The sequence below is a fragment of the Argiope bruennichi genome, chromosome 9, assembly GCF_947563725.1.
Source record: "Argiope bruennichi chromosome 9, qqArgBrue1.1, whole genome shotgun sequence".
Classification (NCBI taxonomy): domain Eukaryota; kingdom Metazoa; phylum Arthropoda; class Arachnida; order Araneae; family Araneidae; genus Argiope; species Argiope bruennichi.
In genome coordinates this window covers 40,591,739-40,604,244 of record NC_079159.1, presented here as the reverse complement: position 1 = coordinate 40,604,244, position 12,506 = coordinate 40,591,739, and the positions used below count along the sequence as shown (strand labels likewise).

General features: G+C 27.0%; 1 protein-coding gene across 1 annotated transcript in view; it reads left to right on the top strand.

Annotated features, from left to right (window-relative positions):
* Nucleotides 1-12,506, top strand: part of LOC129984932 (myopalladin-like) — a 66,813-nt gene that overhangs the window by 48,095 nt on the left and 6,212 nt on the right. The window contains exon 4 of the mRNA XM_056094879.1: nucleotides 9,842-10,004. Coding sequence (XP_055950854.1) covers nucleotides 9,842-10,004 — 163 coding nt within the window. The remainder of the gene's footprint in view (nucleotides 1-9,841; nucleotides 10,005-12,506) is intronic.

The window sequence follows — 12,506 nt, the reverse complement described above, 5'->3', positions numbered from 1 at the left end:
TCAATTAATATAATAATATTTTTTACTGAAACAAAGCATTTTTTTATAATCTGATTACTGAAAATAGAGTCACTCAGCGTTTAAACTTTATGGGCACTAAAGAATATCTTTTTAAATTTATGTAATATCTCAAGAGTTGGTCAACAAAATTTTCTTAGATTCATTATGAGCAGATCGATTAATAAACAATGTTTAAATTTAAATGCATCAAACACTAAGAAAATAAAACGAATCGTTTAAAATAAACGGTTGAAAACAGGTTTTAAAAAAACTACTTAAAAAACGATGTACTTAAAACTATAAGCATATACAAAAAATATATAACTAACATAAATACAATTTACTTACAAAAGCATGCAACTAACCCAAAAATAATTTAAATCATCCATTGATAACGTTGTCATGGCAACAATCAGAACAGAATGCGCATGCGTGAATTTTCTTCGCCGGTTACGTAACGCAAATACGTGATTTTTTCTACGCCAGTTGGGGTAACGCTATGCGGATTAGAAATTTTTAATTTCCTTTATTCTGTTTTATTTTAATTCAAAAGTACTTCAGAATGAATCTGAAAGATTGATTCATTAACAATGTTTAATTTTAAATGCATCAAACATTAAGAAAATAAACAGAACCGATTGAAATAATCCGCCGAAAAATTTTAACCCTAGCCTATTTATTTTTCTACTGTTGGGAGAAAAAAAAACTGAAGCCTTTCTCGTTTGGCGCTGGAAGCCTTTCTCGTTTGGCGTTTGGATAATGGAAGATTTTTTTGGCGGAAAAGTTGGCGGAAGATTTTTTTGGCGGGAAAGTTAGTTTTTAATTAATAATTAAAATTCTAATTAAAAATTCGAAAAAAGAAACCCCAGGTGCACATTCCCAACCTCCAAGGTATACATGTACCAAATTTGGTAGCTATATGTCAAACGGTCTGGCCTGTAGAGCGCCAACACACACACACACACACACACACACACATTGAGCTTTATTATAAGTATAGATTTTTATTTAATAATTGCATGCAACAGTGTTTCTTCAGCATTTGTTACACTTTTATGAAGTCGTTTTGATACAAGGTTAAAAAAAATTACAGATAAATATAACGAATTAAACTAACTTATTTGATTGAATAATCGTTCATAAATTACAGCTAATAAAATAATGAAATTAAATAATATAATGTAAAACTATGCAAAGTGTGAAGGTTCTGTCCTCGACCTTCTCATACAGCTGCTCAATATGACTCATTTTGTATTGAGCTTCGTCATAGAATGAAGAAAATCGAATACATATTTTGGACTTCATTCTTCCCTTGAAACGATTGAGTCGGGAATTTGATACAAAATCTCATTATTTCTGTCCACATTTATCAAGCTTATTTTGTTTTTTAGCTTTCTCACTTACACATACACATCACTGTAGAAAAGAAAGAAAAGAAAAAAAACTCAAGAAAGTTTAAAATTTAGATCATTTAAACTTTTGGGTTGAATCCTGTGAAAGTTGCAGTATTTTTTTTTGTATCTATCTCAGATCTTTATTATTAATAAAGAAAAATGTAATTTGCATATAGTTGCACCTTTCCGTTCACTTAAACCAAACTTTTAACATAGAGTTACTAAATTTAGACAAAAGGATAAAAATGTGCACCTGGAACAATTGTTTTGAATTTTTCATTACAATTTTAATTAATAAAAAGTGAGAGGAATTTTTATGGCATTTCAAATGATTAAAAAATTTATAATATTTCAATATTAATTTGGTTGTTTTATGATTTTTTTCTCTGAAATTTTGACAATTTTTAAAGATATTTTTCATCTAATTTTGAATAGTACTTACCATTGTTGCAATGAAATTCAAAGTATTTTCATTGTTTCCTCAATATTTAATCGTTCGATTTTCTTTTATTGCTAAAATCTCAGGAAGAAAGATTTATATTTGTTATCTGACCAGTTTTCGCATTGAATAAAAAATAAAAGTTGCAATTCACTGAAAGATAACATGCGATTATATGTGGAATACTCTAACCGTTGCACTTTTAATGACCCTGGGATGCCATGGGGCTTGTTTATATCAGGACGGAAGTTTAAAAATAAATATAATAACTGCAAGATTATTAAAATAATACGATTTTAATGTCTTCCACAGTTTGGCATTTAAAAATACTTTATTGAAAAGAAGTTAAAGTTCCGTAAAATAAAAAGTATTTGTTGCTTCAAATTAAAAAAAAATATTCCAAAGACATTATATTCTTGTTTCTAAAGTAAAAGTTAACATTTTGCCTATTCTGTCAAAGGATGTTTCCCGTTGCCTGCAATATTTTATCTTTAAAAAAATACAGCGATGTTGATAACGAAATTTCTGTATTAAATCGTTCAAAATGCTTTAAATTCGAGAAAAATATTTCTTCAAAATTATTTAAGTATATAAGATATGGTTTTTGAATTTGCCCTTTATATTCTAACCTGCTTTATTTGTAACTTTTAATATTTAATAAAGTGGACTAATAAATAAAGCAATGATAAATATTAATTATTTTATTAACCCTTGCCCAGTCAAGTAAATTTCTTTCTAATAGAATGTTAGTTTTATCTAACTTAATCGTCAATACATTTAAGTAATTCACTGAGACAAATTGTACTTACTTATTTGCTTGATAATCAAAGTATGATATGATGATATTGACAGGAATTTATTTTATGAAATATCTCCTTTCTATAAGCAACCGAGGAAACATTGCTGCCCTTTGTATAGAGTTTTCAACCGTCAAAAATGTGTGCCTTTCTTAATAATAAATGTTCTCAGTTTTGTTAAATTTTCTCTCAGTTGCTGCTTAATTTTATTTTATAAAAATCAATCCATAAAGCATCCCAGACACATGATTAACCTAATTACACTTCCAGCATATAATTATATTTTGCCCATTATGGGGTGCTGTGTCTTCTCTGTAATTTAATTAGTTGTGTTTACATTTTGTTCAAACTTATTAAATAGAATAACAGAGTTATTATTTGACTTTAACAGTTACAATACAAAATAGAAAGACGATTATAATACGAAAACTATTTTCAAGCTTCCACGTATCAATCCAAATTTATCAAAATTATGTACAGCGAAAATTCAATTGGGAGATTTTAAGTCTACATTTTTCTGTTTGCTCCATTCTTCAAGAGAAAAAAAGATTTTTGTCAACAAATGTATAAATCTATTAAATTATAAGAGGTAAAAATTAATCTAATGAATTTAAAATCATCTATACAATTTAGATCAAATAAACTCTAAAAAAACTCTAGAAATTTGCATGAAAGGTGTAGAAAACGATGTTAAATAAATAAGATAAAATTTAAGAACTGTAAGAGATAACTCTCCAATTAATAACTAATAACTTTAAAGTAATATTTAGATTATTAAAGCTGATATAAAAGGAATCATAAATAATTATTCTAAACAGCTAAAGAACAGTTCTTAAGATTATGAAAAGGAAGCATAAGATGGGTTTTAGATCCCAGGTTTAAACTAGGAATGAGCACTTTACATGCTACATATCATATAAATTGACCCCATTACAAGTTAAAACAGTGTGAATATATTCTTTGGTAAAACAGATATAATTTTTAAAAAAAAAAGAGTATCCTTTCTTCCCAATTAATGGAACATATAGCTCTAGATATGCCTCTCAAAAATCCTTACTTATTTCAATTTGATTTTTTTTTCTTTGCCAATGAAAGATTTTAATTTGGTTTTTTTAATGGTAATCAAAAACAATAAATTACAAGTAAAATATCTTAATGTAATACTTTAATTCCAATAAGCAAAATTATAAAGGATCAAATTACATTTGATCCTTTACTAAAATTTATTTAATTTTACTAAAATTACTAAACTTTTTTTTAAAAAAATCCCAATTTTTGTTTCTGTTTTTGCTGTTTATGTTCTTCATTATTCTCTCAATAGGAGCAAAGTTTATGCCATATTTTTCTGTCAAAAGAATTGATTTAAAATATATGAAAATTTTGTTTTCTTTTTTCCTTAATACTCTATATATGCACTCTAAAATCGGATTCGCATTCGGTGTAGATTAACATACTCTGCATGCAAAAATTTTTACCACACTTTTTTAGAATTCAATTCTGTGACAGATTTTCATCTAGGCAGGTTTAGGCAGTTAGTTGCCTAGGATCACAAGGTTAAGAGGTGGATACAATTAAATGAATTATAAACTTCGATTTTCAAGTTTCCAAATAAAAGAGTTTGTAAAGAATTCACATTCTATGGATGATTGAATATTACGATAATATTAAAACCTTATCAAGTATATTTTAATTGATTCTTATATATTTCGTCACATTAATTTAATTTTTAGAATATTTACCGAAAAGGATATATACTTCAAAAACATTCAATAATATAAATGTTTGTGTCAGGAAATTTAGAGTCATAATAAATAAATAAAATAAAATACATATTCGAAAATTAAACGTGTAAAAAAACGTTAATCTACACTAAGTCATTAATAAGTTCAAAATGTGTTGAAATGTGAAACTATTAAAAGTGAGGCCTTATACTGTGTATTGTATGGGGCCGAAAATACCTAAATTCACCATTGATTCGATTCCTTTTATTTGAAAAGTTTGATCTAACTATTCATGGTTTTGACGCCCAAAACTAAAAGCATAAAATATTACTACGATCAATAAGTTTCAGAATTTTTTATATTTTCCAAATATGAGTGAATTATACAAAGTTATGCGGCAGCCTAAAGAGAAATGTATAAACTGATACATCTCTCTATAATAGCTGAAAAAAATTGAACAAATATAAAAATACATTAATCAATTGATATTTTTTACAAACTTGTTACTAATATCCTGAAATCATCTTATTACATGGTATGCGCTATTAGAAAACAAATTTATTAGCTACTAGCCGCCTTTGGCGACCAGCCGGTTCGCCAATCTTAATGTTCGTTAAAATTTTAATAATTAAATATTTTATGCAATTCCAACTTTAATAGATTCTTCAGCAAAATATTTTAAAACTTCAAATTTTGATAGTCATATAATTCACTCATAATATTATAAAGGCCTTCAGTCATAACGTGATATGTATCTCTCTAATTTTCTGTTACCCCTCGTAGAATTTATGCTTTAAATTAAAGTGTAAATGATTCATCTACAATTAATATAATAATATTTTTTACTGAAACAAAGCATTTTTTTTTAATAATATGATTACTGATAATAGAGTCACTGAGCGTTTAAACTTTATGAGCACTAAAGAATATCTTTCTTAATTTATGTAATATCTCAAGAATTTGTCAACAAAATTTTCTCAGATTCATCATGAACAGATCGATTAATGAACAATGTTTCATTTTAAATGCATTAAACACTAAGAAAATAAAATGAATCGTTTAAAATAATCGGTCTTAAACAGGTTTAAAAAAACTACTTAAAAAATGATGTACTTAAAACTATAAGCATATACAAAAAAATATATAACTAACACAAATACAATTTAATTACAAAAGCATGCAACTAACATAAAAAAATAATTTAAATCATTGAAAACAGGTTTTAAAAAAACTACTTAAAAAACGATGTACTTAAAACTATAAGCATATACAAAAAATATATAACTAACATAAATACAATTTACTTACAAAAGCATGCAACTAACCTAAAAATAATTTAAATCATCTGTTGAAAGTGGTTGTCATGACAACAATCAGAACAATGCGCATGCGTGAATTTTCTTCGGAAACTTCTTTTCCCTTTCCAGCTGTGTTGCCATAGAAACCGGCGCACAGCTGTTTACACGTTTATGTTTATCTATTCAGATTTTATAACATCTAATCAAAGTAACGGTGAATATCAGTGTGTTCGTGTTCGTCAGTAAATGTTAATTTTTTTAATAACATGATTAACGAAAACAGAGTCACTGAGCATTTAAACCTTATGGGAACTAAAAAATATCTTTCTTAATTTATGTAATATCTCAAGAATTTGTCGACCAACCGGTTCGCCAATCTTAATGTTCGTTAAAATATTTATATTTAAATATTTTATGCAATTCCTACTTTAATAGCTTCTTCATCAAAATATTTTAAAACTTGAAATTTTGATAGTCATATAATTCACTCATAATATTATAAAGAACTTCAGTCATAACGTAATATGTATCTCTCTAATTTTCTGTTAGCACCCGTAGAATTTATGTTTTAAATTAAAGTGGAAAGAATTAATCTGCAATTAATATAATAATATTTTTTACTGAAACAAAGCATTTTTTTATAATCTGATTAATGAAAATAGAGTCACTCAGCGTTTAAGCTTTATGGGCACTAAAGAATATCTTTTTCAATTTACGTATTATCTCAAGAATTTGTCAACAAAATTTTCTTAGATTCATCATGAGCAGATCGATTCATTAACAATGTTTACTTTTAAATGCATCAAACACTAAGAAAATGAAACGAATCGTTTAAAATAGACGGTTTAAAACAGGTTTTAAAAAAACTACTTAAAAAACGATGCACTTAAAACTATAAGCATATACAAAAAATATATAACTAACATAAATACATTTTAATGACAAAAACATGCAACGAACCTAAAAAAAATTTAAATCCAGTCCGCATCCGTTGATAGTAATTCGTCAACACAATGCGGAATTCAGAACACAAAGCGCATGCGTGAATTTTCAACGCCAGTTACGTAACGCAAATACGTGATTTTTTTTCTACGCCAGTTGGGGTAACGCTATGCGGATTAGAAATTTTTAATTTCCTTTATTCTGTTTTATTTTCATTCAAAAGTACTTCAGAATGAATCTGAACGATCGATTCATTAACAATGTTTAATTTTAAATGCATCAAACATTAAGAAAATAAACAGAATCGTTTGAAGTAATCCGCCGAAAAATACTAACCCTAGCCTCATTACTGTTGGGAGAAAAAAACCCGGAACAATAGCGGATTTGGCGGTGGCGAAAATGGAAGATTTTTTTGGCGGAAAAGTTGGCGGTGGGGAAAATGGAAGATTTTTTTGGCGGGAAAGTTAGTTTTTAATTAATAATTAAAATTCTAATTAAAATTTCAAAAAAAAGGACCCCAGGTGCACATTCCCGACCTCTAAGGTATACATGTACCAAATTTGATAGCTGTATGTCAAATGACCTGGCCTGTAGAGCGCCAACACACACACACACACACACATTGAGCTTTATTATAAGTATAGATAGATATAGATTGATGTCAGAATTCCCTCTTTTTTTGCAATATTAATATTATTGGAAATATTTTCTTACAACAAAAACAAAGGCCCTTGTAAAGGTTTTATGATTGATTATACAAAACGATAGCACAATTTGATTTTTTCCCCATCATCTGAGTTTTTTGTGTGTGTGTGTATGTGCAAGGTATTTCGCAATGTAAAATGCTTAAACCTTGCTTAAGAAAGTAACCAATCGTATGTTCTGACTAGTTTTATTAAGCTTTAAATTAGATCATTTATTTTGCTTCACTTTATTTTACTATTATTTCACATTAAAACGATTTGCGCTTTTCTGATACCAACAGTTTTTTTTTATATATTTAATTTTTCACTTAAAATAATGATATTTTCTATTTTATAATATCGATATGATATATTATATTTAACATTCTGAGCAATCCAGTAATAATGCGATTTTTAATCTGCCTATTTAGTTAATAGTTTGAAGCTGCTTGTCAATTATTCCATTTCAGTAAGATAATTGTTTAAAAAATAAAACACATGCACACAAATAAACATCACTTTCACATACACTTACGAAATAAGAAAATATTTTTTACAAGTATGGTACTAAATTAAAATCGATTACTAAAAAATGTTTATAATCAAAGTCTTTTAAATTCTTATTCACTGAAATTTTTTAAAGGGGGCCTCTAAAAATGCAATGATATAAATGAAGGAATTTTTGTATGTAAAATCAGTTATCTCTATAATTTTCATTCTCATGGATGTAATGTTTAAGAACATGCAAAATATTTGTGAAACAGTCTTTTAAAATACCAAACTGAGCTAGATACCTTGTTTTAATGCTGAAATAAAGGCGATATGATTTCTATAGAAAATTAGGCAAATCGAATATATCTTTTTTTTTTCTAGAGCAGAATGTTAAATATCCCTAAACATATTGCTACTTTTGTGATCTTATCAACATTATATTACGTATGTTCTAGCTTTCTAACGTTCATCTCCAAGAATCTGTAAGTGAGCTTAAAGAAGGACATCACTCAATCAAATAAAATCAATTATGCCTATATACACCTTTTTTAACTTGAAAACTTATCAATTATATTTATAAAATGTACATAAGTCTTTAATAAAGCAATTAAGTATCGAATAATTAATAAATAACTATTAATTTCAAATAATGATTTGTAATTCTGACGATTGCTAGTAATATCTCATATTCAAAGAAGCAATTCAATCAGTCTTAACTGTAAAATTGTGATTTCTACAAGGATCTTAAACTCATAAATAAACATAAATTTCCTTTTATCTTTCAAGCATTTATAAATAATATAAATAATTTATCTAAAAATGTTACTAAAAATTATTATATATATATATATATATATATATATATATATATATATATATATATATATATATAGTTATAAGACTTCCATTTATTGGACGATTTTTATACAATAAGTATAATATAATGTATAAGAGTTTATTTCTTCTGAAGTCATTTACTATATATATATATATATCTAAGGAAGTTCCTCATAAGAAAGTCTCTTTGAACATTTGAATTTCTGTTATTTATTTTGAATCATAAACAAATATAATATATATATAAATATATGTATTTTGCTTTTTAAATGTGATGAAAGTTTGTTGTGTTTCAGTGAAAAAGTCTAACTTTCATTATACTTAATTGGAAAAAGCTATTTCTAATTATAAATCTTTTATCTATAAATCTAATCAAAATTGTCAACTTAATTAGAGAATAAATTTTTTAATCTATTCACAAGGATTGTTGTTAGTTTATTTTTAAATTTCTTCTGTTTTAAAGAATCATAATACTTCCTCTACAACAGAAAAAGCATGCATAAAATCTATCTGATTTTGTGATCACATAGAAATAAGTGTATGCAGTTGCTCACAACTATTTGCAATACTGGATGAAAAATATAAGTCTCTCCCCATCATATGGTTTGCTTCATAACCAAAATGCAAATCCCTTTTTCTGTTTTGGCGTCAAGAGAATCTGCCAGATTTAAAAAAAATATTTTTTTAATATATGGAATTGTAAATTTCCCATTCTATTTGCATTTTTCAGGCTGGATTTCAGCAAAAGCCAATGATCTGAGATTTTTTTTATTCATTATATTCTCACTTTAAGCCCCGTTAGGTGTGTATGCGGATATTTTCTTTCAGCATTTTTCATTTTGTATTTAGTAATACAGCTTCAGTTAGTGGATCACTGCTTGTTTCGATTCGATTTTAGCTATTATTTTTTATTTGAGTATTCACCCCATTGCAAAGAAATAAAGCTTAGCAAAAGAGAGAACTGCTCAGTGGATATTTAATCTGATGACCTCTGGATATTTAATCAGATATAAGAAAATATTAAAGGATAGTAGCATGTCTAGACGGGCACATCTACTAGTATTTATAGATACACCCTTTGTTAAGCACTCGACAATTTAAAGTTCAAAGGTATACTTGTCAAACACTTTAACGTTCACAAGCATACTTTTCTTAATGATTGTTTCCTTCCTTTTGTGTGTGTAAAATGTTTTGTAGTTTTTCCACGTTGTATTAATTTTGTTCATTTTTTTTCCCAGCCAAACCGATGGCATCCCTCCGACATTTGCCAAGAAACCTTCGATTCGCCAAGAAGACGAAGGAAGACGTCTTCTTTTCGAATGCCGAATTTTAGCTGACCCGAAACCCACAGTATATTGGTTCCATGACAATAATCCTGTGAAGGAATCTTCCAGGTGTAAGGTAATTTGTTGCTTTGATTTTCATAATGCTCTTTACTCTTTCTGAAATTGATGCAATGAAGATAACGCCTTTTCATTACACGTAAGGAAGGCAATGAAAAAGAAACATTTATTGTTAGGGGCTAGCTAGGTTCTCCAGTATTATTGATTAGCTAAAATTTCAATAATCTTTTGTAAGTCACTTACTATTAATGACTTCTTCGGTGAAATATTTTTGAGCTCATCGAAGTAACTTCAAACTTTAAAATCATATCTTATACTATGCGCCTCCTTAATTTTCGATCATCTCGGATAAAATTTGTAATTTAATTTGAAAACCTATACTTAATTAACTTCAACCAGCCCAATAAATGCCCTCTAAATCAAAGCCGTTCTTTAAAAAAATATATAAAAACAGAAAAAATAATAATATATCAGAAGAATAACATGAAGTGCTGGATAACATTATTCCGTATCTTCACGATATTGCCCGGCATTCAGAATATCGAATAGCTTTTGCAGATATATTATACAGTATCTTGTGCTAAAAGGGATTGGTCTAAGATACCCGATACACAGCTGACATTTTAAGTCATATATAACTTGTTACGAATAGTATCATTATCCATGTTTGAAAATATTGTTAACTTATCTATAAATATAGTCATTAGTTCATAAAATGTTATCATTTGATGGTTTTTTATGAAAATTTCAATAATTTTAATGTATTTTCTCGCGAGGATGAAGCTAATATCTATAATAAAAGCTCTAATACAATGTTTCATTGAAATTTTAAGAGCATTCTGAACACATTAGGCTATAAGTATGAATAGGCCTTTAAGAAAAATTACTTCATTCAATGCAGTTCAAATAGAAAAATGCTTTTTCGCTAATGATGCAAGAGTTAATGGCTTTCGACAGCAGTGATATATAACATGCAAGATTGACGCTAAAAATAATGAAGCAATTTATTAACACAATGGATTATTGTCTTAAGATATTCAAATGTTTTAAATGGCACTTAATGTTTCCGTGATGAATTTCAATTAGTTCAATGAGAATAACATGTGAATAGGCAATCAAAATAACCCATTTTTTCTTAAATAAGAATAAGTAGATATTTTGTCTAAAAAATACTATACTCTTCATTTTCGGAAGAGATTTTCTTCTGAAATTTACGCAACTTTCAAAATCGATAATGTACATTCGGCAAATGCAAAATGTAAATAATTCAATCGTAAAATATATCTTGTATTATAAACAACATGACAAATTAATCTTTTTTATATGAAAAATATTTTTAAGTAGTTTTATTAATCGTCAATACTCACAATAACTTTATTATTTTTATGCGAATTTATAATAAATTTTAAAAATCTTTTGATGAAAGTAATGTAAGAAACGTAACATATTTTTCAATCTAATTAATATCAATGTCTTTATAATGGCCGATGCTGTCTTTTTTAACATTAATTCGAAACTGAGACTATCATGCTTTTCTGGAGTAAGTTCGAGATTCTGCCTACTATAGCTGACTAGAAAAGCAAATGATCAATGCTATATGTGAATAAATTTTAAAAATTTTATCAGATGAATTATTATTCATAGATTTTATGAGATTTCGAGATATTTTCATTGGTGTCACTTTTCGAAGACGTAAATATTATGAGAATATTTAATTAAAAAAATTTTAGTCCTTAATTTTACAAGAAGCTTCATAATATTGCTACGATATTTGCGTGATATTATGTGGCATCCAAAACATCGAAATTATTGCTGACATATGCTGATAGCGATGTAGTAGTTTTATTAAGGGACTAGTTCCTATTCAGCTGTTGCGGATCCATTAATTTCTTCTATTTATATGCAACAATAAACTAAATACATATAATTTTACGTCGTATGATTTTGAACTCTTATATTAAACCCCTTAAAGTATTTTAGAACCCTTAACTCTAATTTGAATATTAATGAATTAATATTAAACATTTCCAGCAGACAAACTCTCTTCGTCTCATCATTTATCGCATATATGTAAAATTTACTCGGAATTACTCTATAGAATTATTTAGCAACGTATATTTGATCGTGGGAAAATTTTAGTTTTGAAATTGATTGTGACAATTTTAAAAAATAAAAAATATTAATTTAAGAAAATGCCATTTTTAAGAGAACATAACTTTAAAGATTTTTTTGTCTCATATACGTAATGATTTAATACTTGTTGTTATAATATAATAAGTAATGCGAATAATAAATTGCTATTTAAAACAGTATTCCAAAAATTACAAAATTCAGATATTTATTGTGGAAATAGTTTTGGTTTTGAGTATATTTTGTCACCTACATTCTTAGACATACTGCTTTAAAAGCCTGATATCTAAATCTTCTTTAATCTTTAATCAAATATTCACAATCTAGTATTTGAATTTTTACAATCTGATAATGAGACAGGAATGGTTAAAAGGAAAAGTCTGCTTTTTATATTCTACAAAGTTAGGGAGCATAACAATTCTTTAAAGGG